The sequence below is a fragment of the Pteronotus mesoamericanus genome, unplaced genomic scaffold, assembly GCF_021234165.1.
Source record: "Pteronotus mesoamericanus isolate MK-2021 breed Mesoamerican mustached bat unplaced genomic scaffold, CSHL_Meso_final contig_221, whole genome shotgun sequence".
NCBI classification, from domain to species: domain Eukaryota; kingdom Metazoa; phylum Chordata; class Mammalia; order Chiroptera; family Mormoopidae; genus Pteronotus; species Pteronotus mesoamericanus.
In genome coordinates this window covers 10,622,883-10,650,140 of record NW_026555092.1, presented here as the reverse complement: position 1 = coordinate 10,650,140, position 27,258 = coordinate 10,622,883, and the positions used below count along the sequence as shown (strand labels likewise).

The 27,258-nt window shown below is 47.6% G+C and overlaps 1 protein-coding gene across 1 annotated transcript in view; it reads left to right on the top strand.

Annotated features, from left to right (window-relative positions):
* Positions 1 to 27,258, top strand: part of CSMD2 (CUB and Sushi multiple domains 2) — a 547,845-nt gene that overhangs the window by 51,279 nt on the left and 469,308 nt on the right. Inside the window, exon 2 of the mRNA XM_054571941.1 lies at positions 5,037 to 5,253. Coding sequence (XP_054427916.1) covers positions 5,037 to 5,253 — 217 coding nt within the window. The remainder of the gene's footprint in view (positions 1 to 5,036; positions 5,254 to 27,258) is intronic.

Genomic DNA, 27,258 nt, shown 5'->3' with positions numbered 1-27,258 from the left:
TTATAATGTTTCCTCTTTTTTATTCTTGCCTTTATTTTCCTAATTTTCTAAAATGAGAAAAATGTATAAGTTACTGTTTAAAATATAATGGCCTCTACCTTCTCACCAGCCAATCTTGCCTTTACCTGCTATAATCTGGCCCCTGTCCTCCTTGCCATCTACCCACCTGCCTTTGCTGAAATTCATGTATATATTCAGCTAAAGCTGTTGAATCCTAGGCACCGAGCATGAAGTAGGAACCAGGACAAAGCTCCCACCGCAGCGTTCTTACATCCGGAGGGACTATTTGGATACCAGGCTGAGAGACCTCCAAGACCCTCAGCTGAGCCTTTCTCTAGTGCTCTATACATCAAGTCACCTTTTCCTGCATCGAACTGCTCAGGTCTCTCCCCACCATTCTGCCTGCCACCCTGCCCCCAACTCTGTCACCTTTCTTGTCCTTCATACATGGAAAGTGTTCCCAGGGGCTCTGTTCTGAGCCCCCTTCACCTATTTCTTCATCGTTCACACCCAGATTCTGAGCCAGAAACTGCAGAATTGAGTTAGTCTGAGCCAAGACAGCCACCTGGGATGCGGGAGTGGTGGTGAGTGTTGTTATCAGTGGTTGTCCAGAGCATGAATGGGGTAGCCCGGAAGGTACGGCTCTGTGGGATCTGTACCCCAGAATTCCTCTGTGCATCCCTTCAGCAGTGTAATGCCATGTACGTGTATTTGTTTATATGTCTAACCTATGATCTGAGCCTCATGGCGCATCACAGGGTCTAACCTAGAGGAATAAGTGACTGAATGCGTGTATGAAAGGATGAATAACATGATACAGAGACATTACCAGGCAGGTATGAGAGTGTGAGCCCAGAAGATCTGGGGTCATGGCCAGTGAGGGAAGTGAACTAGGGGGACTCCTTTGAAAGTTGTGGAGATAGGAAGTCTTATTTCTTTGTTACTGTAGTGGTTAACTACTTTTCTAGTTTCTGGGCTGCTTATTTCTTTTGTGAACTAACTTGTTCAAGACCTTATCCAATTTTTCAATTATAGTGCTTGGTCTTTTCCTATTGATTAGTCCAAGTTCTTTCTCTATCAGGATATTACTTCTCTACTTAACATTTTTGTATGCCTTTTGATTTTGATTCTATCTTTGACATACAACCGTTAATACATTTTGGATAAAACTATCAATCTTATAGCATCTTCGACATCATCTTGTAGTATCTTCCACAGCTTTTATGTTCAGAAAATTACAGTTAGATAATTATTTGCCGGTATTTTCTTCTAATTATTTTTTGGCTTGATTTCTTTTAAACTTTACATCTCTTTATTCTATTGGGAATTTATTTTAGTATGTGGTGTGAGTTGAGGAAATAATCCTTTTCTCAACATTTCTCTTTTCCCATTGATTTTTAAATATTGCCCTACACGAATTTTGTTTCCATGTGTATTAAGGCTATTCCTGCAGTAGTGTTTCATGTCCTGCCTGTCCCCTCCTGGACCATCTCCACGCCATCTTCATATGCGCCATTTGATGATTCTGTTTCATATCTTGTGGGATAAGCCTACCACATTTACTGCCTTTAAAATTCTTTTGCATTGTCTGTGGCTATTTTTCCAGTTCAACTTAGGTATAATTTTACTGAATTTAAAACAAGTCATCGGGCTTTTGATGAGAATTGCATTAAGCTTATAAATGAACTTTTCAATACCTTTTCAAAAGGTTAATATTCTAAATTAACCTTTTAGTAGTCTGTCCACTCAAGATTATGCTATGTCTCTCCAATTATTAGAAAATTTTTATCCCTTTATAAAAGTCATTTTATGCAGTGCCTCCACATCCCTTCCTAAGTTTATTTCTCTTTTATGCGTTTTGTAGTTATAAACTATTTTTTCTTTATATTTTCATCTGTCTCTGGCATACAGGAATGTCTTGGATTTTGTATATTTATTTTTGCATTTGGCTACTTAACTGAAGTTTCTTAATAGTTCCAATAATGTTATAATTGATTTACCTGGGTTTTCTGGATATATTAACATATCATCTGCAAACCATATGCTCGCTTCCTTCTCATTGCCTTTCCTTGGGTTGCATGGGCTAGCTCTTCCAATAGGCGTGAAGTCTCAGAGGTGATGGTAGCATTTCTATCTAATTCCTGATCTTAATCAGGTGTTTCACTGTAAGTACGATGTCGGTAATCGTTCTAAAGTGATGCTTTATCACGGTTAAGGAAATATTCTTTCTCTCAGACTTGAATGCTTATTTTAATCAGGTTTGCATGTCTTATTTTATTAAATGCCCATTTAGCATTTATTCAGAAGACCTTAACTTTTTTCTCTTTTACTGGATACTTTGTGTTAAGGCATTTTTTTTCAGTATTACTCATTTTAGAGATTGGCTATCCTTTGTCTGTTAAACCCTAATTTTAAGAAAGGGGTTTGAACAAATTAGGTTGAATCAGTTTATCAGCATCATGGTTAAGAAGGTGGATCGGAAGCAGGCTGCTTACATTTGAATCCTGCCTGTGAGTGACGGTGTAATTGGGCCCCTTCCCTTAATTTCTCTTTGCCTTAGTTCCTCACCTGTAAAATGGAGGTGATATTGATAGTATCCACCTTATAGGGCTGTTGTGAGGATTAAACAACTCAATAAATGTAAAGCTGTGGAGTGTCTAACCAAACACCAAATACAAGTAGTATGTCAAATTATTGAGAACTTATCATGGGCCTGGTACTGAGCTTGATGTGTGGCTGTAAAAATGGGAAAACTCACAGAGTCTGCCTTCCCAGGGCACATACACCCTGGCGAGGAGACAGATATTTACAAAATAATGACATGGAAGCATGGAAATTTGCTTCCGTAACAAATGCTACCAAGGAGGGGTATGGTGTCATGAGGGTATGTAATAGGGGGGTTGATTGTGATCTGGAAGATAAATATGCCAAGCAGGGAGGAAAGAATGTTCTAGGCAGAGAAAACAGCATATGCTGAGGTCCTGTGGCTGTGCAGTGTGAGTGTAGCAGGTACAAAGGCCTGAGAAGGGTGGGGCTTGTCCGGAAAATAGCGGGCACATGGCTAAGAGGTCACTAGGGGACAGACCATGCAGACACCCTCGTAAACCTTAAGTGATCTTTTCTGTATTGAAGAGCAATGATGAGGATGTCTCCGGCAGCAGCTTCACTCCATCACGCGGGAGTGAGTGAGAGCAGTAGCCATGCCGGCCCCACCCAGATGCTTGGGTGGATCAGAATATCCGTTTCAGCCCGGTCCCCAGGCAACCTGCACGTACAGTGAAGTCTGAGACCTCCCCCCTGGGAGGAAAGTTTCCAGAAGAAGGGTGTTTGTGAACAGCCGTGTTAGAGGCAGCGGAGAGAGATCTCTTGTTAAAGGAAGACAGAAACATACTTGCTGGACCCTTCAGTGACCTTAGTAAACCTGTTTGTGCAGGTCAGTGGGACCAGAAGGCGGAAGCAGCAGGGCTGGAGAGTGAATGGGAAGGAAAGAAATGGAGACAAATATTATAGAAAAGTTGTGTTTTCTAGAAATTGGACTCTAAAGAAGAAGACAGTTAAGGCTGGAGGGAGTTGAGGAGTGGAGTGGGGAATTGTTTCTTCGATGGTAGAGTCTTGAGCACATTTAAAATGGGAAGATTCTCATGAAGAGGAAACGCTTAAACATACATACATATCATACAGAAGAGAGAAGCATATCTAAGGCTCATGAAGAGGAGGGAGGAATGGGACCCGAAGGGCACATGGAAAGATTATGTTGTTGATACAAGAATGTCCAGACCTATAGATAACTTTTTTTAATTTTTATTTGAGCCAGAGGATATTCCTTGAAGCAAGATCTCAACAGGCTTAGGAAAATGCTTCCTAGAAGGACAGTTTGCAGCTTCTTTATGCATTTGGAGTTAGGGAACATGAAGATTCCAGGAAGGTGGGAGGAAACGAGGCAGGGATGGGATTACCAAGTAATGAGGATATGGACGCGCTCTCTGTCTCTCCTTTTTATTTTGGAAACATGAATTTTATTTATTTTTTTCAGAGTTTTTTTTTTATTGTTGTTCAAGTTATAAGTGGAACCTAATCAACGAAACAAACAAGCAAGCAAAATATAACCAGAGACATTGAAATAAAGAACAAACCGACAGTAATGGGGTGGCGGGGGGCCGGGGGGAAAGAAGGGGAAGGGTTGTCAAGGACCATGTATAAGGGACCCATGGACAAAGCCGAAGGGGGATGGGATTGAGGGTGGGGTGGGGGGAAACGGTGGCCAGAAAATGGAGAATATGGGCTCTCTTGAGGGTGTTTTTTCTTCAGAGGAATCTGAAAAGAGGCATTTCAAAGGCATGTTAATAAGCACAGAACCAATGGACAAGCCTTGCTTAAAGCAAAGATAAAAACCTTTTATTAAAAAAATTATAGGTCTGAAGCATGGCTACCCAGCACGATCTGCCCACGTAGGAGTTTTTGATCAGGTCACCCTGTGAGGTTACTTTCCATAGAATTCCACCCCCACCCCCTCTTTTTTGTCTGTCATGTTTAGATCGAAGGAGCAGTGGTTCCTTTGTAGGAGGAAGGAAGATGGTGTGGGACAGGCTACATGGGTTTGGAATTGGGGATCCCCACGGATGGTTTTTATTTTCGGTGGGGAGTGAGAGGAGAGGACAGTCGCTGAGATGAGGGGCCTGGAGAGTCAGGAGGCTGCGGAAGATGGGGGGTTTGAAGTCAACACTCTGCCGTCTAAGGTGAAGGGGAGGTCCATGTCCTGCCCCGCCGTCTAGTTCACTCTTTCAGAGCCTCAGCGTCCTGCCTCACAGAGTTGTTCTGAGGCTCGGTGACAATGACGCACGTTTTAGGCACGGCAAGACAGGCTCGCGCTCCGTTTCAGCGGCCCGCCTTCCCTCTCTCTGTGGTGAGTGCAAGGCTGGCCCAGAGGAAGCACTTGGAAAAGTGGGTTCATGATTCTCTAACACAGCGCCCCTGTCTCTCTGGAGGCTTGTGGAAGTGTGTCGGCTACACTGAACTGCTCCCTTTCTCTCTCCCAGGCCAGAACTGCACGTTCCAACTGCAAGGTCCCAATGGGACAGTTGAGAGCCCAGGGTTCCCGTACGGCTACCCCAATTATGCCAACTGCACGTGGACCATCACCGCGGAGGACCAGCACAGGATCCAGCTCGTCTTCCAGTCCTTCGCCCTGGAAGAGGACTTTGATGTCCTGTCGGTGTTTGATGGCCCACCCCAGCCAGAGAACCTGCGGACAAGGTACCCCCTGCTCTCTTCCCCAGAGCAAGAAGCTGGGCCCTGAGCCAAGCTCGTAGAGAGGAGGACCCCACTGGGGTAAAAGGTTTAAAGTCCTCAGCAAAGACCTCTATTTTTATGAGGCCTATCCTCTCAACTCCCCTGCTTTCTTTACATTTCTCAGCCTCTTTCTCTTGCTTAGAAGTACCTAATAGGTAGGGTTGATGAGCTGGATATTGGGGAGAACGTGACAGAGGACATAAAAGGGTTATAGAGGAATTCAAGTTTTTCTATTGAAAACTGATTTTGGGTGCCTGTGGGTATATGTACATATATCTGTTGGTATATATTTTTTGCACACACAGAAATTAATTTTCTCCCCTTAAACCCAGCAGATATGAGTTGAATTGTGTCTTAATAATAATAGTGGCTGTGTCTTGCATCCTATTATACTTGGAAAGCATTAATGCTTTGTTGGAATTTGCCTTGCATTGTGCATCCTTAGCTGTGGGTGTACTGTCAGAAATTTGGGGAAGATCCCACTCTCAAACCCCATTGCAGTTGATGGAAGAGACAAAAACAACGAAGAAGGTGAGACTGCTTCCCTGTAACCCTGAGCCGCCTCCCAAGCAGGGGCAGGAGCGTGGGGTGGGGGTCTCTTGGAGGAGGGAGAGAGGGGTGGAAGCAACCGCCTCTGCTGAAAAGGCAGGCTTCTCTGGGGCGAAGGTAAAGCCTCCAGGGCCTTCGCTCTCAGGTTTTGTTGACTGTGGCCTGCCCCGCTCCATGCTCCATTGCAGCCGTGTCCTAGCCCTGCCAGCCAGGCCTTGGGTTCCCTAGGAAGCCAAAGGGTTAATGGCTTTACCTGCCAAGTCCTGAGGAGACCAGGGTGCTAATTAATGATACACTAATGAGAGGTTCCCTGCCAAGTCCTTACCCTCAAGGCTCTGTTGAAGATGCCTGGAGCAGGGTCACAAACCATATTTACAGTTCAGCCTGCTCCTCTTCCCTCAGGCAGGCTGCCCTCTCTGGGGTGCAGAGATGAGGCTGCCAAACCTGCAGCAGAGGTAGGCGCATCTGGCCTCCCCACTCCCCTCTGCCCCCGCCCCGGCCCCGCCCCGCCACCACTAGGAGTTTCTTTCAGACAAGACTGAGTTTATCTGTTTCCCTTGATGCTCAGCTGGGGTTGGCGCACAGTAGGAGTTCAGTGAAACTTGGGTGTAGGGACTGGAGTCCCCGTCCCTCATCCATTCCACAAATGAGCACCTGGTACGTTCCAGAGACCAGCGTGGGTGCTGGGAATGTAGCAGTGAGTGAAACAAAGCCACTGCCTCCATAGAGGTTACGTGCTAATGGAGAGCCAGGCCTGGGCTTGAATATGTGAGTTTAGGGTTCAAGGATAAGGGGCTAGAGATTAAATTGGGAGACTGGGACTGTGATGGATAGTGCCTAAAACCATGAGACTGGGTGAGGTCACAAGGGAGCAAGTTCTCACATCGGGTGTTGAGCTGGGGTGACGCCGTGTAGGGCACCTGCATTGACTTTTGATGAATGTTGAATGAATGTTGAAAGATAAAACATCTGATCGGGCTAGTGAGGTGCTTGGCTGGTGGTACAGACGGCTGGAGGCAGGCTTTCCAATTCCGCCGGCTGGAGCAGGGTCCACGCGTGGATGGTCAGACCTCCGTGTTCTGATATTTGGGGTGGCTGGCTCTTAATGAAGTGTTAGAAGACTCGCCCGAGATGGGGCTCGCCTGGAAGGGTGGGGCTTCCGTGACCAAGGGAGATGGTCCTGGCAGGGAAGGCCGTGGCGTGTGTACCTGGCCCCTGCACAGCCCCCTCTGGCCAACCAGCCACGTTCGAGGAGGCGGCTGCCAGGGTTTGTACCTTTACTACGGACCCTTGCTTGGGTTCCTCCTTGGTCATCGTCCTGATCTGCTCACTCGGTCTATTTCAGAAGTAGCCAAGGGCATTCGGGCTTAGCCAGGCAGCGCGGAGAGAGTGCTCTGCGTCTTAGCAGCCCCGGAGCAGAGGAGCTCCCACCTTGGAGGACACTCTGGGGGAAATGACCCCAGAGCATAATCCAAACAGCATGGAAAATGTGCTCCTTGAAGTTTTTTGGAAGGACAGTCTTTTGGGCATGTAGGGGGGAATAGGAAGTGTGTTTGGTGGGGGCCCTTGGGTTTTTGTGAAATTTTTTTATGTTCATGAATCAGCTTCTCTAGGTATGTTTGTCTAGGAAATCATCCATTTTATGGAGATCGTCAAGGGTATCAGTGCAGAATTGTTCCCCCGAACCATTTTTATCGCCATGGTGTCTGCGATTGCGTCCCCATTCTCGCACCTGCTCCTGTGCATTTGTGTTTTTCTTTTTACACAGTTCGTCTTGCCAGAAGTTTGCCTGTTTTATTGGTCTTCTAAAAGTTCCAACTCTGGGGCTATCAATTTTATTCTTTCCCTGTTATCTAACTTATCGATTTCTGTTTTTTATCTTTATTCATTCTTTTCTCCTACTCACCCTAAGCTGATATTGCTCTTTTGTTGATTTTGTGGATTGAATTAGTTTCATTATTTCTTATTTGATAATAAAAGCACTAAGAAGCATTTCCCCCTAAGTACAACTTTGACCATATCCCATTAATTTTGATGGATATTCATTATGGTAGAAAGAATCTCTAATTGCAATTTTGTTCTTTCCTTGACTCTAGGGTTTCTTTCCTCAAAATTTCCAGTAATTTTTTTATACTTAAAAAATTATTATCTATTTGTATTGCATTATGATTAGATTTTGATTTCTACTTTGGAGAATTTGTTGACTTTATTTTCATAGTGTAAGATTATTTTTATGTAACTATTCTATGAGTATTTGAAAAGAACATAGATTCTTTGGCTGAAGGGAAAGATTTTGCTAGTATAATTTAATTTTTCTAATTTTTATTGTATAAATGATGTTTGTTAAGGATAAGCAGTATTTTGTTTTTACATTTTTCACTATCATTTTTGTCAATTTCTCCTTTTTTCAGTTTTTATTTTATATACTTTGATGTTACACTCTTCAATATGTATTTTTAAACTTTAGGTCTTCAGAGTGAATTATATATTTTTTTAATATAAAAATTATGTTTATCCCCAAATGTTTTTTTGCCTTAACTTTTACTTTTATATTAATATTACCATCTTTGTTTTCTTTTAGGTTTTCATTCATTGAGCCTCTCTTTGCCAGTTTCTCTATTTTTAATATTTCTATGGCATTGTTTTAGGTGTATCTTCTAGTACAAGATAGAGTTGGATTTTAACAATTTTTAAATCTTTCGCGAGAGTCTTGATTCTTTAACAGGAAAGTTTAATTCTCTTATATTTTTTGGTGATGACTGATATATTTGTTCTTTTGTGTATAATATTTAATACTTTGTGTGTTTTTAAGCCTTCTTACTGTTATTTTCTTTCCTCTGTCTTCAAGCGTAAGTTTTCTTTGCTTTTTCTTTGATTTTTATTCTACTAGGTTAAATATACTTCTTTGGTACACATTTTAAACTGTATTTCTCTGTCCACGTCTTATGTAGTTAGCCTTTTTCTTAATCGGATTTTACTGGCATTGCACCTTATAGAAATTCCTTAGTGATTATAGCACGTGGGTGTCTCTCTTTTTCCAAGTTTCCAATATGGACACATACAGTCTTTCTTTTTATACACCTTTTATTTCCATGAGAATTTAGGGGGTTAGTTTGAAGCAGTACTTAACATGTTGTCTTGCCTCTCCATCTTGAACTGGATATTTCTCTTAAGATTTTTATTATTTTGGATGCTATTGTGAATATAGAATTATTTTATTTTATTTTTGAATTATTTATTAATAATATCTAATAATATCTGGAAATACCATTTATTTTTTGTATGTTGATCTTGTATCCCGTGACCTAACCACATTTGTTAACAGTCCTAATGTTTTTTTATTTCTGTGAATAAAACAAGTTTTAGTTCTCTTCCAATCCAGTTGCATTTATTCAAACATTTTTTTTTGCACTAGATAGAACTTTCAGTACAATAGTGAATACAAGTGGTGAAAGTGGACATTCTTGTCTTGTTCCTGATGTTAAAACGTTCAGTCTTTTCTATGAAGTAGGATGTTTGCTGTAGGTGTTTGGTAGGTGCCCTTCTAACAAAGGTTTTTAAGTGGAGGAATTTGGCACAGTCTGGCTGCAGTGTGGGAAATGCTCTGGGCTGGGGGCCGGACTGGTGACCGCCAGGCCAGGCAGGGGACGGTGGTGGCCTGCCCTGGAACAATGAGGAGAGACGACGCTGTGGACCTGTGTGATGTTGAGGGAAAGCGTTGTCCCTGGAGTCAAGGCTGGATTTATAGGGACTGCAGAGTGGGAATAAAAAGGAAGGGGTGGAGGATGACTCCACAATGTCTGTTTGGAAGCAGAAACCAAGCCAGATCAGCCTGCAGTGAATTCTAGTCTCCGGTAAAATGTGTTCTCATGGCCTGCCGGCGTGTTTGCTGCACCGACATCATCCTTCAATCATCTAGCAGAGCAGGTAGGTCACCTCCCCTTACGGTGTTTTCCTGGGAGACGGTAGTGTACAGTGCAGATGGGCCAGGCCTAGGTTTATACCCAGCTCTCTTCTGCATTTATTTGCACTGTGACCTGTGCAAGGTTTGGCTGCTCTGAGCCTCATCGATAGAAGGGAGGTGATAGAGGCTGTTGCATGTGAGCCACCTGTTATCGACCCCTTGATGCTCCATAAACACGATTCGTATTCCCCCCACCCTTCTGTTCTTAGGACCTGGAAACTCAGACTGTTCCAGAAGGCTTCAGTGCCTGTCTTGACACTTCATCTGTGGCTCAGCCATGTCGATGAGGGAATTGCAGAGGTGGAGGACAGACCCTGAAGAGGGTGTTGGACTCACAGGGAGTCATTCCCTGTGGTGGCGTTCCTGATCCCTTGGTAGCCCAACAGTGGGGCAGAACCACGAAGAAGGCTGCAGTGGGTTTTTCTCTTCTTGCATCACTCGGTGATTTCTCTGTTTGTTGCTGACAACTTGACAGGCTTAAGTTTTGCAGTTCTCTTTGTACATTTTTAACGCATTCTTCTTTCCTTCCCGTGTTTCCAATACTGACCTTTTTCACTTAATTTTTGGAGGCATTCCAGCATGAGGTAGAAGAGTCACCTCCCCACCTCACCTCAATCCCCAACCCCCTTCAATTCACCTTTTTCCAGCTGCTTGCTCATGGGTTGTGTTGTGAGCACTGAGCTTCCCTCCTGGTTAGATTCTAAGCTCCTAGAGGCTGGAGTCAAGCCTATGGCAAAGCCATGAACAAAATAGACATCTTGGAGGTGGATGACATGAGTCTGAGCTCCACCTCCCCCCACCAGACACTTAGATTGGCAAACCACTCTGACCCTTATCCTCAGTATACTCATCTATGAAGTGGGTATGTCAGTATCTTTCTCGTAGGTTGGTTGGTGAGGATTAAATTAAATAGTGTGTGTAAACACTTGAATTGTGATGAGATATAAGCAAAAGGAATACTTATATATTTGTAGAAAAAATAGAAAACACAAGTAAGCAAAAAGACACACACACAAAAACTCAGTAAATTTATAAGTCAGGAGGTAGAGCAGTGGTTCTCAACTGAAGGAAACATTATGGACTGTTAGACTGGAGAGAGGAGCTATGGCATCTAGTGGGTGGAGGCCAGGGATGCTGCTAAGCACCCCACCTTGAACAGGACAGCCCCCCACCGCGAATGCCGGTAGTGGTAAAGCTGAGGGATCCCGAGGTAGGCGATTGAGAAGTTAAGGCATTTCATGTTAGACACACCTGGATTCTACTCTCGTTTCTATGTCAGTGACGTTGGACAAATCAGCCAACCCATCTGAGCCTCAGTTTCCTCCTCTGAGAAAGGAGAGCTCTCAGCGATGCTAGGTACAGGAAGCTGCACCTGGCACCGTTCAGCAAGAGGTGCCAACAGACACGCTGCGCACAGCTTGTTGTATATGCAGATGCCATTCATCTCCCAGCGACTCCCTTTCTCCACCAGGAGTTCACAGCCACCGTCTTGAAAGCATCTCACATTTCATCTAGAGCTATTCACAAGCAGCAGCGTCCCAGGGTGCCAGAAGGCAGCGTCTGGCTGCTTGAAATTAAATTTACAATAGGAGCTGATCAGATTCTTCTCATAATGGATCAGGGTGGGAAGTGGGAGTAGGAGCTGGTCCTGAAGGCCGGGAAGCCTGTAGGAGTTTGGAAATTAGCAAGGAAAGAACAAAGCCTTCCAGAGATTGCAGTGTCAGCCCAGCCTGGATGAATTACTGAAACAATCCCTGCATCTCTGCTTTCCCACAATTAGATGGCCTTTCCGTGCTGGCAGACATCCGATTGCGTTGCAATGTAATGTGGAATGAAGTTTTCTAATGGAACGCCAGCGAACATAATCTACGGAGACATTGCTAATAAACTGCATCACTGTCTATTGGAAGGTTTATAGGGCGCTGGTGATGACTGCACCAGTTAAGCACAGCTAAGCATCCTTTAATTTAGACATTTGGGCTGAAGTTATGGGAAACACTAGAACTCATTCCCTCAATTACTGGCAATACACATTCTGTCATCAGCCTAAGGTGCAATGCAGTTAGTCATTTGGAGCTGGTTGCAGATTTCACTCAACTGGCGTTAGACACCTGTTTGGAAGTTGTTAAAAATTCACCAATTTGCCAGATTTACCGTCGTCTTATGAATGCGTATCACCTCAGAAGCCCCTAAAGAACTTGTCTGTTGGATTTCTTAGAAAGCGTGCCTTGTGTATCAGTAGGATTGTCCTTGGAGCGTCCTCTCCCCAGAGTTCTTGAGCATGAGCTCTTGTGGGCAGGAGGTGACCGGAAGGACCCTTGGGGATGAGGGAGCATCCTTGTTTAGGACCGAAGCAGAGAGAGGACACTGGAAAGGACAAAGAAGAAATAACGACACAGGACTCCTGTAATGGATGAGCCATCATGGTAGACACAGCCATTCACTCCTTCACTGTTATTTATTTAACCTTTATTGAATGCCTGCCAGGAGTGCCAAGTGTTAGGGGTACAACAGGTAATAAGACAGCCTCTGATTTTAAGGAACTTTCAATCTCTTAAAGGAGACAGATAAGCAAGAGGCAAAGATAGTCCAGAATGCTGTGATGGGGGACCCTGACCTAGTCTGGAGTAGATCTTAAGGGGATTCTGATTTGGGGGCCCGGAATGTCCTCCCTCCACCTGCCCCTTTGTGTCATTCCCCATATCTTACCTCGCTTGTCACTTCCTCACCCAGGGAGTCCTCTGAGACATCCCTACCATTCAACTTGGCCAGACCCCCCTGTGAGATAACCCCTCAGATCACCTACCCCCGTTCTTCATGGTTTTACATGTGCATATGTGTCATAACTTGGTTTATGCTTATTTCCCACAGGACTGTAAGCTTTTTGACTGGAGGGGCTGTTTCTGTTTTACTCCGCGCTCTATCTCCAGGGCCTGGTCCATAGTAGGTGTTCAATAAATAGTTCTGGAGTGAGTGAATGAATGAATGCTCGCTGGAGGAAGGGATCCCTGATAGGGCAATGGAAGGAGGGACAGGGAGAGTGTTTCAGACCAAGAGAATAGCATGTGCACAGGTACAGGCAAAAAACAAGAGCAAGGCAAGGTGCGTAGTGACACTGGATTTATTGTAGGCGAGGTATAGTGGGGAGGTGGGGGCGTGGCTGGGCCAGGTCACCAGGGGTCCTTTATGCCATGCTTGGGATCTTGTGATATATCCTAAGGGAAGTAGACGCCCACCAAAAGTTCTTAACCAGGCATTACAAGTGTTATCTAATAATCCAACAACACACCCATGAGATGGATGGTATTAATTTTCTTTATGGAGTTTAGTATCTTAAGTTCTCTAAGCTGCTAAGTGGCTAATGGGTCTCCTACAGCCAGCAACCAGGCTCCCCTCCCCACACCAAGGAGCCTTCTCATTGCTTGGGACTCATTTGCATTCACTCTATTTCCTTTTTAAAAATTCATTCCATTTTCCTTGTTAAGCAGTTTCTTTAATAAAACAGTAAAAGTAACAGGAACTCACTACTTTTAAAAAGTCAAGCAGTACAGCAGCGTATCACATGAAAAAACAAAACAAAACAAAACCCTACAAGTGCCTTCTTGTCCCAGCCCTCTCCCTGGAGGTAACCGCTGTTAACAGTTTGGTGTGTGTCCAATTTCTTTTTAACTACAGATTCATTAAACTGCCCATGAGGCTTATTGGGACATCCATCAGCCCTTTAAAAATTGTTCTGATGAATTAAGTGTAAACTAATTAGAAACATGGATTCAATTACCCTCGAAACACACAAGGGTTTAATAATTAATAGGAAGAGAGCTGGAGGCCAAAGGCATTATGGATTTTATCAAACCCCTAACATCTGAAAAGTAACTATGTTTGATTCATCCTAAATGCTGGCAGATTTGCCATCCACAGGCAAACCTGTTGGTAGGAGCTTTGTATTTAATCAGGAAAGTGATCTCTGATTAATAGCGAGTGGAGTCAGCTGAAGAGTGGAGAGGCCAAAGCCTGCTGGACAGAGTTGCCTGGGGCAGGGCAGCAGCCTGTTTTTCTGGATTATCGCTGTGGACTTTACCCATGGCCTTCTACCCGGCAAAGCTTTGGGGGACTCACTGAGGCTCCCAGTGAGATCCCTGAGCCCTGCTGCGGGCCCACAGCCTCTGGGGAGCAGTACTGGGTCAAGGAACACTGCAGGACCCTGGGGGGGCATTCTGTTTACCCCCTTGAACCATGAGCTGTTGACAACTTAGATGGACCTAGAGGAGGGTTGGGGGGTTGGAATAAATAATTACCTGTTGTGCACCAGGTGCTTTGTAGACCATATCTCCTTTAGTCTTCACAGCTTTCCCAGGAGTAGGAAATATTACCTCCATTTTGAGTGCTAAGAAAACTGAGTCACTAAGAAGCTACATGCCTTGGGGGTGGCTGTATTCAAACTCCCTGGTTCTGCTTGACACCCAAGTTCACACAGGTTGGCACAGCCACATCAGGGATGAAGGAGGCTGCGGAAGGGGAGGAAGCACGATCTGCCTGGCTCGGGGCTTGGGACACCAACTGCAGTGACCTAGGGGACTGCCGTGTGTTCCATCACCTGATGCCAAAGGGTGGGTGTGGGCAGACGTGGTGGGGGTTGGGATTGGCAGCCGGTGATACACAGAGCCAGGTGGGCTGCAGTGTTGGGGTCCTGAGCAATCTCTCCATTCACAGTAGGATCCTGTGGTTCAAGGTCAAAGTCTGTTCTTGTAGCAAAACCTTACCTTGATTGTTCGCCAAGTCTGCTAGTTAATAGCAGCCAAAATTTAAGGCCCCTTGGAGCCCGAGTCTCGGCCAAGAGGCTGTGCTGCCCACACCCCTCCGCACGATGGGTCTGGCCCACAGTGTCACCAGGCTTTGGTCAAAGATGCGACTTCCCCCCGAGAATGGAATTGGCCACTCCTTGACCCTCACCTGCCCCTTTGTTGCAGGTGGTAGCCAGCGGGGCTGTTGCTGAGGTAAAAAAGTGTCCCCTTCTTTATCCTAACCCTTATTCCTTGAACATTTGGGACATCAGCATTGTGCAAGGGACTCTGGTAATCCAGGCAGGTTTGGACATGTAATTCGAGACTTGACTGTTTCTTTGTCAGCAGAAATGGTACCCACATAATACCTCCCAAGTGCTGACCTCCCCTTCCCTTAGAATTAAGGTAAATAGAAAAGAAAACCAATTCTCAGCTTTTAAGTGAACGAAGAGCCAAGCTATTACTTCCTCGGGTGGGTCTGAGCTGCCACAGGAGGCAGCGCCCTGCGCCGGGCTGGAGCCCTGGGTCCCGTCCCAGCTCAGCCGCCGGTTTGCTGGAGACACTCACCAAGTTCCGTTCCTTTCGGGGCCAGTTCATTCTCCTGACTTCTAAATTGAGGGCTGAAGTTTAGCGGAACTCCAAAGCTCCTTCCAGCTCTGAAATTACGTGATGGAGTGACGCTGGAGATGTGTGGCGACGCGCTGTAAAACACTCCTGATCTTCTCGGATTAGTTCTGCCCCGTGCAGTTACTGCTCTTGCCGCTTACAGCAACTCACTGTTTGTCTTTAGCATCAGGGTTTATTTTCCAAAGGCCTGTTAAGCGGTATGGCCCAGAAAGCTAACCGTCTACCACCATCCTCGCTCCTCCTCCACAGGGTAGAGCTGCCGGTAGGAGGCAGCTACCCAGCCAGGGAAGCCACTTCCCAGCCCCCACCCCCATGCATCTAGGTAGGGCTGTGTAGCTTAGTGGTCTGCAGAAAGTGGACAGAGGTCATAGATATCCATCCCAGGCCTGGCCCAGGAAAGCTCCTCTGTGATCTTCTCTCTTTCCCTGGAGACAGGAAGTGGAAGAAGCCTGGATGGCTGGGTGACTTTTTGAAGTAGAACCCACTCCTCCCCCAACTGCTGCCAATGGGCTGGATTTTACATAAGTGAGACTAAGCTTGTACACAAACTTAGACTTCTGAGAGTCCAGGGTTTATCTTTCTTTGCAGCTAGTGTCTCCTTAGGCATTTAGCCATTGCAGACTCTGAGTCTTGGTATCTAGGAATTTATTTTAGGACCTAGAGGTAGGTGAGGATTCCATATGGTCCTTTAACTTTCTGGAGTTGGTACTTAGTCGTGTTTGCTTTGGGGCAGATGATGCTCCTGGGTAGTCTGCTCTTTGTGCCTAAAACTTAGGCCACCGCCCCAGAAGTGTGATGTATTTTAAAGCAGTTTTTGCGATCCTGACTTTGGGTGGATTCTTTTGGACACCAAAATGTGGCTCTGGTTGTAGTGCAGACCCCCATCCTATCCCCTGCAGCCCCCGATGAGTACACAGTGGCGGGGTGGTGGTGAGGAGAGAGGCTTTGGAGCCAGCCTCTGGGGTTCAAGTCCTTGCTCTGCCTCTTAACTGGCTGTGTGACTTTGGGGAGGTCACCTTTCTCTGAGTCACAGTTTCTACACGCAAAGTTGGAAATACTGTAGCACAAAATTGGAAATATAGTAGCACATACCTCCTAAGGAAGTTGCGAAGATTCAGTTACCCTACAAGGAATCAGATATGCGAAGAGGCTGGGCATGTGGCCTGCACTCGGTAAATGTTAGTTTTTCAGTCATTATTGTCCTATCCAAAGCTCACCTCTTCCGGCTACCTCTGCTCTGGTCCAGGCCACCGGCACCTCCAGCCTCCATGATCGCAGCAGCCTCCTACGTGGTCTCGCTGCTGTTGCCTTTGTCACTTTCAGTCTATCCTTAACCCTGGAACTACGGAGATCTTTCTCTTCTTCACTTTTTAAGCAACAAACTTTTAATTACAATAAATAGAAAGTGTTTCATATTTACAGAAAGGTTGTGAAGGTGGTATAGAGAGTTCCTGACATGACCCTCACCCAGATTCCCTTGCTGTTACCATCTTACATTTGTATGGTATGTGCGTCACAATCCATAAACCGATATTCATATTTTATTTATATTGCCTCGGTTTTTGCCTTCTGTCCCTCTGCTGTGCTGGCAGCCCATCCGGGATGTCCCATTATGTTCAGTCATCCTGTCTCTTTAGGCTTCTGTTGGCTGTGACAGTTTCTTCGACTGTCCTTTTTGATGACTGCCAGTTTTGAGGAGTGCTGGTCAGGTATTTTGCGTCATGTCCTTCTGTTCGGGATTTGTCTGAAGTTTTTCTCCCGATTAGACTGGAGTGAGGTGCTTTTGGAAGGAAGACCACATTTTCATCACATCCTGTCAAGGATATGTACTATCAACGTGACTCATCCCTGTTGATGTTGATCCCTGTTGATCGCCTGCCTGAGGGCGTGTCGGTCAGTCTTCTCCACTGTAAAGCTATTCCCTCTCCATTCTTTCCTCTTTGGAAGGAACTCACTGTGTGCAGCCCACACCTGTGGGGCAGAGACTTATGCTTCTTCTTTAGGATACAGTATCTGCATAAATTACTTGGAATTCACCTGCAGGAAAAATATGTCTATTTTCCTCCATTTATTGATTTATTTATATCAGTATGGATTCATGGGTATTTATTTTATACTTTGGGTTATAATCCAATGTTAGTTTATTTATTTTGTCACTCATGTTTTCCACCTTTGGCCATTAGGAACTCTTGACATGGCTCCTGTTTTCTTTGACATTTCCCCTTTATTATCAGTTTTTGTTATTGATGTTCTACTGCTGCTGTTGTTTTAACCAAAGCTCTTTGGACACATGAGCTTTGGTTCCTCTAATGGGAAAATGGTCTTAGAAGCCAAGATGTGGCACTGGTTGTACGCAGTATTATTGGGGTGTCATTGACCCTCTAGACCCTCTCAGCTGACAAAGCAAGAAAAGAGATGTGTGTATACCCACTCATGTATCCACATGTACCTGTAAAGTTTTATCTGCTTCCTCCTGTATCTTTATTCAGCTAAACAGGAGTTCATACTGGAGTCTACAACTCTAATCCATGAGCACATGAATCATTCTAGCTTCCTCCCCTTGCTTAACTGGAACCTTCCACTCCAACAGTGAGGACCCCAGCTCCTTACCATACATTATCTATTTACTAATTGTTCATGTCCAGGATACATGTAGAGTGGTTATCAGAATTGTTAAGCTGTAACCCAAAGGCAAGCAATGTTTTTAACTAGAAAATAGTGATTATGTACAGTTTCTTATACCTTTAGTCTTACAGATTCCACTCACGGTGAAAGATACTTAGATAAGCACTATGAAGAAAATATGCATCAGGGAACAGGTGTGATATGTCAGGGGTGAGATTTTAATAGGGTGGCCAAGAAAGCTGTCACAAATAAGGTGACTTTGAGTAAAAACTTGAAACAAGGTGAGCTTGGTGTCTCCACCTACCCTCAGGCAACTCCAGGACACCTGTTGCATTGGGTTGTCTGTCTTACAAGTGTTTTCTTTCTTGGGGCCCAGCAGGCTTTATGAAGGAAATGTACAGATGAGGAATCATTCATCGGTAACTTCCGGTACACGTATGGCACCTGTCACCCAGGAGCTCTGCTCACCGGGGTTCCCAGGGTAACATGATGAAGGCAAGAAGACAGAGGGTTATAAACTAGTCTGGGAGGTGAAGCCATAGCAGTGATTTCTGACCTCACGATGCCCCTCAGCTCCCTGGAGCCTGGCAACACAGTGCCTTCCATCCTGCTTGAAGGAGAAAATGTTTTCACAAGGTTTACATAGGCGAGCTTCTCTGCACCTGACAAGGGCCTCCCCTGTCCGTCCTGATTCCCTCCTCCCCATCACCACTGCCACTTTTGTCCCTTGATAAGAGTGGTGGCCTTATGAGGCAGCCTTAACAAGGAAGGAAGTCTATAGATTTGGCCCCACTTTCCCTATTTGAATTTGTCCCAAAGGGCTCTCAGCTGGTGACCTGGGGGCTTTGTGTGATGCCATGGCCAACAGGTAGAGGCATATCCAACCTCTCTCTTCTTTAGTGTCCTGTAGCCACACGTCACAGACAAAGTGGATCTTAGACGTATAAACTCTACGCAGCAAAGAGCAAAGATAACTGATCCCGGCTCCAGCAGACCAGCTGTATTTCAGTCGTAACGGGACTTCGTCATGGCCCATAGATAAATCCAGAATGTGAGAGAGCTGCGAAGCCTCTTGGTAGGTGGGAGAAAGAAGACAAGAGGAGTTCCTGCAGACCAGGGTGGGTTTGGAATATCCTCCAGCCGCAGGGCTCCACCTTTTAGGGGCCCACTGTCGCTCCTCCCAGTTCTGTTTGTTTAAGCTTCCCAGGCACCTTGTGTGATTGCCCTGTCTGAGTAATCCAGTAAGTGGTTTTTTTTCCTGCCCCATTCTGGAGAGGACAGAGCTGAGGTTCAGTACTGGGAATAAGCGCAAAGTTAGTACGAGGTGGCCGAGTTCTCAGTATCCCTTCTCCGAGGGGTGCTGTCCCGCCACGTCGTGGGCTGCCGATCCAGTGGTGGACGGAGGAAGGCAGCCTGAACAAGGAGCCGTTGGTCCGAAAGGGAGTCTGTGGATGGGAGGGACCCTACCGCAGATGTGATTCCTCTTCCACAGCCCTGGCCCTGCACTGAAATTTACCTGAACTTGGGCAACAGGGAAAGGAGGGATGGAGTGACCAGCTTCTTGCCACTGTGCTGCTCCTCCAACCTACGCTGGCTAAAGGCCTCGCCATGGCAGATGATTTGCAGAACCCCGAAGGAGTGGGCTCCTTCTACTTCAGAGTATGTAGAAGAGTAAAGATTTTCTTTAATTAGATAGTGCTGGATAGATTTAATTAAAGCTTCAAACCTGCAATTTTCTTTGTTTGATTGATCAGTTGGTGCTGATTGCCTGGAGTAATTATGAAGGGGGGAGGTGGCGTGTTCGAAGTCTGGTGGCGATAAGAAGCAGACTGAGTCACCTCCTGGATACTTGGTTGTCAGAACGGATTCTGGAAAAGGTTTAAATCACACAAATGTTTGTTAGCTGGTCAAGTGAAACATAAGGCAGCTCAATTAGACTTTTGTCTAAATCGTGCTCCCGGCTGATGTGCTTCTCTGGAAGAGTTCCCTTTTCCCTCCTTTCTCCAAATGTGATCACCTGCCCTGAGAACAGGTGGTATTCCGGGTTTTTTGTTTGTCTTTTGTGAAACAATTGAAGCATGTTGCTGGGAGCGGCTCCTAATGGCCTTTTAAAAACCCTGGAGCCCGTGGAGGATCTGGAGTGAAAGGCAGCCCCTCCTAAGCCCCGTGTGAGTTTAGGAAACTCCGAAGGAGTTTGTTCGTTTGTTTGTTTTTAATTACAACTGATATACAATGATATATCAATACTAGGTATACAACATAATGATTAAACATTTATAGACCTTATGAAGTCATCACCCGAGTGAGTCTAGTACCCATATGACATCATATATAGTTGTTACGGCACTACCGACTACATTCCTTACGCTGTACTTTACATCCCTGTGACTGTTTTTATAACTGGCAATTTATACACCTTCATTCCTTTCACCCATTTCACCTGTTCCCACCAACTCCTCTCCCGTCTGTTGAGCCGCAATGTGTTTTCGATAGTAAATGAACAGACTCAGAAGGGGTTGTGAAGCCAGGCAGTCCTGCTCTGAATCCCAGCTGTTCCCTTGGGCGGCCCCTTTCCCTTTTCTTACCCGCAAAGAGGGAGAGTTGTTGAGAGGATCCCGTGAGCCGAGGTGTGTATCTATTGTCCAGCCTGTCACGGGCGGCCCCCAAATGCCTGCCCCTTCCCCTTCCTGTGCTGTGTTGCCGTGTGGAGGCGGCCACCGCCATGACAGTCCCAGGGGCTCCTCAGACCGTCTTGCACACCGTTCCAGTATGGCCCCCGGTGCGCTGCCTGCTACAGGGCGGGTCTCAACCAGTATTTGTCCAGTGGATGAATAAATGAATGAAGGCCTTGTGTGTTTAGGTCCCCCTTGCCAAAAGTGGGTGACACTAGGACAGGGTGGAAGAGGTGGCTCCATTCGTGAAACCCTGAGGGGACGTGATCTCCTTTGGGCACAGGAAGATGGTGTGGCAGGGTCTGCCATTGAAAACACGGGTGGAAGAAACTCTTCTCTTTTCTGAACCGGTCAAATCGCCCCAGGAGACTGAGGTAGCCTCGGTCCCTCACTGGAGGGGGATGCCACAGACGGACAACCGCCCAGACTGTTGCAGCATAGAAAAATGTGTGAGTTACGAAAGCGAAGTGTTGAGTTAAACACACACACACACGCGCGCGCGCGCAACAATTGCCTGTGCATTATGTATATCACTGCATAAGAACATATACTCCGGTGGAAAAGACTGCGGCATGCTGATAAGATAGGTATTAGGATGGCTGGATTATGAATGATTTTTTCATGTTCCTTATTGAAAAACCTTTTGTCCCATAGTTGTGTTATTTTTGCAGTAAGAATGCATTTTTAATGGCTACAAAGTTAAAAGTAAAGGAAAGGAAGGAGCTTAAATGTCCCCCCGACCTCGCCCGCACCCCCAGAGGGACATTGACAAATGGAAGCGGGTCCTAAGGAGAATGGCCAGGAGGGCGGGTGTACTCGGTTTATATTGCAGGATGGATTTCCGGGTTTACTTGGGGAAAGGGGACTCTCAAGGCACATGTCAGACGCCTGAGGACAGGACATCAGACGGTGGCAGTCGGGCTGTGAAATGGAAGTGACAGGGTCAAATCTTAAGTCATTTCTAACACTTCTGTCTAGAGTTGGGGCTCCCTCCCTCAGAAGGCACTGCACGTCCTGCTTCTGGAAGGATCAGCGCAGAAGTTAGAACTTGTAGGGCCACCTCTCTCTGGGCCATGGGCACCCCACCTCTACGGTGGGGCCTGTTCTCCTTAACTTAGTAGTTCTTCCCCTGGGGGTATACCTCCTCTCCCAGACCCCTGGAGTCAGGGCATTGGCGTCCCATCAAATAGTCTAGGTAGGAGGGGGGTGGCGTGTGCAGTTCAAAAAACATCTTCACGACCATTGCTTTGATTAGCTTTTATTTACTTTTTAGAAATTTCAAACCACATTAGAGAAGGACGTATTCATTTCATGTGGGTCACAGAAGGGAGGGAGGCTTGGGGTTTTAGAAGATTGACAGCAGCCTAGATGGGTGCTTTGCAAACTTTAATGTGCATGCAAGTCCCCTGGGGATTTTGTGGAGGTGCCAATTCGGATTCCGCAGGTCTGGACTGGGGCCCAGTGTTCTGCAGTCCCGGGGAGCTCCCTAGTGATGCCTCCACCGCCAGCCGTGGTCTGCTCGAGACGCCCTACGACGCCCTGCCGTGGCTCCTGGGGCCCTGGCTCGAGAATGGCAGGACACTGGTTGCTTACGTGTGAGCCCTTGGTCTGTCCTTTGTAGCATCTGTTGAATGGAGAGGAACCAAGTAAGAATGAAGACCCAGGCACGAATGAATGCAGGCAGGACTAAAGAACTGTGTTTTCATAGAAATAGAACTGGCATTCATGGTTCAGATTTACATCTTCTGCACATGTTTATCTCTATGCCCTGGACTGTTGATCATTTGCAAATAATGCTCTGTTGTCTGCATCCTGCTTCTCTGGCTAATGATGTGTTTTTCATTCCGATCAAGCATATAGTTGAGTAAACATACATTTCTCAATGTTTCCCCTCTAATCGCTGCGCAGGGCAGTGAGCCATTGAGGGGAATCGAGTGTGGGGGAGGAGGATCGGTTCTGGAGTTCATCCCCCGAGGCAGCCTTCTCCGCTGCCCACCCCGAGCGGGTGGGGTGAGCCTGTTATCCCCCGAACGTGTCTTCTCTGCTGGCCGAGGGAGCCAGTGCGACTTTCTCCATAAATCTGCATGGGCACGATGGGCCTGCCGATACCATCGATCGCCGCCCCTTCAGAGCGGAGTCGTTTCACTCTCTTTTCCAGGAATTTGTGATGTTTCTAATTTGATTATTGAATATCGCTCTTCACAGCCCCTCTCCCGCCCCGCTGCAGACAGTGCTGTTGCTCAGAGCCTGTGCTTGTCCTGCCCCAGCCTGACTGTGCAGCAGCGGCTCAGGGCTCAGCCTCCTGGGCCCAGGACCTGGGCACCCTGGGCACCCTGGGCACGAAGGTGCCTGCTGTGCGGTGCTGGGCGGCGCTCTGCCCAGCCCCTGGCTGGTCCGTGCCCTGTGGGGTCCCAGCGGCCCTGAGCCCTGGCTCCCCAGGCCAGGGCGAGGCTCCACCTGAGTCTCACCAGCCCGCTTCTCCCTGCAGCTGACTCTGCCCCTGGCTCCTGCCTCCAAGTCAGACGTGGCCCCCAGGGCCCTGCCAATCTTTCGGCCTTGAGCCTCCAGCCTCACTGCACACCCCACTCTGCCAGGCTGGAGACTGAGCCCGAAGCTGTGATTCCTTCCCCTCCCTTCCATCCTCTGCCCCATCCCTGCTCTGACTTAGAGGGTGTCCCGTGATGCCAGGGAGCAGGAATGCTGAGGGAGAGGCAGGCCCGGAGGCCTAGACGGGGAAACAGGAGGGAACGAACAAGGGGGAGGGTGGAGCGAATCAAGAGCAGGTTTTGGAGCCATGGTTCCTGATAATAAAAATTAATACATACACTTACACACACATTTGATTTGATATGTTTGTGTGTGTTTTGTATAAAATGCATGCACATCATATCACATATATGTGCCTGGTGGTCTTCTAAGGCAGGTGGACACACATCCTCGCCGTTTAGTGCTCTCAGCATCCCTGTGAGATGGGGGGTTGTCGTTATCCCCATATTATGGTTGGAAACTGAAGTGAAGAGCAGTGGAGTGACTGCCAAGGTCACACCGCTAGCAAGTGGCAGAGGCGGAATTTGGACCCAGGTGTCAGACTTCCGAAGTCAGTCTTAGCCACTGTGCAGGGTTGCCCCAACTTCCTAACTTTGGCAGGGTGGGGGGTGTGGACCCGCCTGAACTTTTGAAGATCACCGTGGACTCTCTTGTGCAAACATACATGCAACCATCTTTTAATGAGCCCAGGCTCGGGACTCCTGCTTAGAGGCTATGCACGTGGCCATCGTTGAGCATCCGCTGTGTTCTGGGCATAGTCCTACGACTCTGTGAATCATCTCGTCTCCTCCGCGTAAGTCCATGAGTTAGGGCATAGCCACTGATTGTACAGATGAGTAAGCTGAGGTTTAGAGAGGTCAAGTCATTGTCCCAAGCTCGGGCCGCTAGTAAGTCCCAGGGATGAACTTAAACCCAGGTCTACCTAGCAGAGCACTGGATGGTGCCCTTGAACCTGGGCCAACCAGAGGGCAAAAGCAGAGATGTGGGGGAGGGTTTCTAATGGGCGCTCCTTGGAGATTCTGACTGTAGCCCAGGCCGGATGGAGTCTGCTCTTTGGCATTGTGGGCTCTCTGACCAGCCAGCGGAGCCACCCCATCTTTGAGAGCAGGAAGATGGCAGGGAGAGAAGAAGGAAAGGGCTGGGAGACCTGAAGGCAGGGCTGTGCACGGGAAGGTGTGTTCCAGGAAAACTAGAAGACACTCTCAGAGGAAAGGGAATACCACGCCGGAGGGAGGGAGAGGAGACCCCCGGGAAAGAGGAGCGTTCTGGGGAGTGGCCTCTTGCAGGGTCGGGTCTGGGCATTGGTTTTTGCAGTCAGTTTTGTCTCTTTGCTTCTCCAGAAACTGTCACTTGTGGAATCACGGAACAGGGCATTAGAGACCTGCAGAAGCAAGGGTGGGGCGAGGGCCACCAAGCAGGACAGGCCCCGGCAGAGCCAGAGCCAGGCACAGAGGACCCTGGGCTGTCCTCCCGTGCTGGCTGTCCTGCTCTCTCTGGGATGAGTTCTTGTGCTTTGTTCTCATGTTCATGGTCCTGCCCTCCCCTCCACCCCGCCTTGTCTACTCCCTTCTCTGTCTTCTGCATCCCACGTGGCCAGCGTGGCCAGCTCAAACGTCTATCCTGACAAATGGCCCCAGCAGGACTCCCTGGCTTGGCCGTTGTGAAGCATCCACATTAAAGTGACAGTGTCAGGAAGCACAGGCCACTCTTTTGTTGCCAGGTGTGTATGCCATTGGACACCCCCTAGGTGCCACTTATGTGTATTACTTGGTAATAAAATAGCTGAAGGTTTAAGGGTTTATTTTTAGTCTGGGTCCATATGTTGATGCCTCAAAATGCCACCGCAAAGCCCAGAGGGCCTGTTGGGTTCTGAACGAGCCCTAGCTCCCGGGTCCCGGTGAAGTAAAAGGGCCCGCGGCGGGATGCTCCGGTGGATTTCAGATTCATCACGGTCAGGAGCCGACGGTCCAAAGAGCCACAATTGTCCTGCTTGGCTCCTCAGTGGAGGAGAATCCCTAACCTGATCTCCTTCCCAGATATGGAGAGGCTTGAAGCAAGTCGCCTTGCCCAGCTGAGCCAACAAGCTCCGCCCTGGGAAAATGGGGATCATATTGGCCGTGACATGGATGGCAATAATAATAACAGGTGGTCAGGACTCAAAGAGGTCCTGCAGGGGCCGGCCCTGAAGCCTGCGCGCCCCCATGTGCGGCGGTGGGGGTGCAGGGCGGTCACGGGCAGTTTTGCTGCACAGTGATCCACTTCGCTCACCTGGAGAATATTAACGGCTCCCACTTCCTGAGCGCTTACTGTGTGCCAGGCCCTGCTCGACATGTCTGAACGCCTTGAAGTCTTATATCAAACCCTTTGAAGTAGGTGTCCCCATTTTACAGATGTGGAAGCTGAGGCACAAGGAGATTTAGTGACTCACACGTGGTAGTGCTGGGATTTGATTTCAGGAAGTTGGGCTTCTGAGCCCCGCTCCAAACAGTGAGATGGGCCGAAGTGGTGAGCGGTGGCCCTCCGTGCCGAGGAGGAGCCAGGGTGTCGTTTTTCGCTGTGAAACAGACTTGATGAGTGTCCAGGTAACCTAAGGATGGGTCAGGGTCGTGGGTCGCCTTGCTACCAGCAAGAGAATCTGTAGGACGAGCTTGCTTACAGAGCGACTGCTGCTATTTGGGGCTGGGTTGTTCTTCATGGGTGAGGGGGGCGCTGTCCTCCACACTGTGGGATATTTTTAGCAGCACCCCTCCCCTCTTGCAGAAATCAAAAAATGTCTTCAGACAAGGCCAGATGTCCCTGAGCTGGAGGGAGGGGTGAAATGGCCCCTGCCTGAGGACCCCTGCTGTGATGTTAGCAAATGTGTGCTTCCCTCTGTCCCCAGTTCTCGTCCTTACCTACGGGTTACAGTCTCCTGTGCAAGTAGATGCCTCTAATTGCAGCAAAATGCTGGCTTTTCCAGCCTCTGGGGATGCAGGTGGGTGGGGCCTTTGTGCATCTCAGCTTCCTGGCACAAGCAGGAGGGTGTGGGGTGGGAGGCGCAAAGGTGAGGCCCGACCAGTGGGGACTGGCCAGTGGCTGCTTTCCAAGCCTTCAAGGCCTCTTTATCCCGTCCCATTAACAAGATACACTGCACTTCTGTTATTCCATTTCCGCAAAGAATCAATTGAAGAGATCAAAAATATGTCATCTGGAGAGTTTAAAATTAGATTCTTACAAAATACGAAGTGGAAGAGAGAGGAAGAAAATAGAAACTGGGAGCCCATGACTTGCACACATCCCACACTTGTTGCTGGGAGCTGAGCACTGTGGCTTCCGGAGGAGAAGGAATTCCAGGGTGCAGGGTGCTGGGGTGCACAGGGCGCTGGGGTGCACGGGGACCAGAAGCGGCACCTGCCCAGGACCCTTCCAGTGCCTCCACTCCTCAGCCTCCTAGTCCTTCTCCTTCCCTTTCTTTGGTAAGTATGCTTTCATTATATAAATATATTCTAATTATAGAAAACTTAGAAAATCAGACTATTATAAAGGACAGTTCTAAAAAAAATTAGCTGTAATATAGCCACTCCAAAGAGCCACCGATAAGACACCCCCGTACACTTACACATTGAGTTTACCAAAATTGGATCATGCTGTGTATCCTGTTTTATAACTGCATTTCCCCTCGCCGCCCTAACTTGCCCTAGCCCAGGGGAGGAATCCAGCCTTTCTGGAGTCCTTCCTGCCCCTCATCCTGTCAGCCATAAAATGGTTGCATGGGGGTCTGGGCGCTCGGTATTGTGGGGGCAGGCGGGTATGAGGACAGTCTCCCCCCACAGACCCCGCTTAGCGCCTGGCTCCCTTTGAGCTCTCGGAGGCTCTGAAGGGACCTAGGACCACTGATAGACTGAGAGTTGTCACAAGGCAACATTTTACCTGTGAAAACTTCCTGGGAGGACCCAAGCTGGGCTTCAGATAATCAATCCGATTAGGCTGGAAGGTGGGACAAGGGCAGGACATCCCAGGGAGGGGCACAGCGTGAGCCGCGGCTGGGAGGAGCGGCCACCCCAGGCGTATCTGGGAGGACCTTGAGGCTTGATGCTTGCATGAAACGAACACCTGATCCTGCCAAGCACAGGGCCGATGAACAGTTGTTGGAAAGGTGGATTTAAAGCCGGCTCCTGGAGGAACTGGATTTTTGTGGAGGCACTGGGCAGCTGTAGAAGGCCTT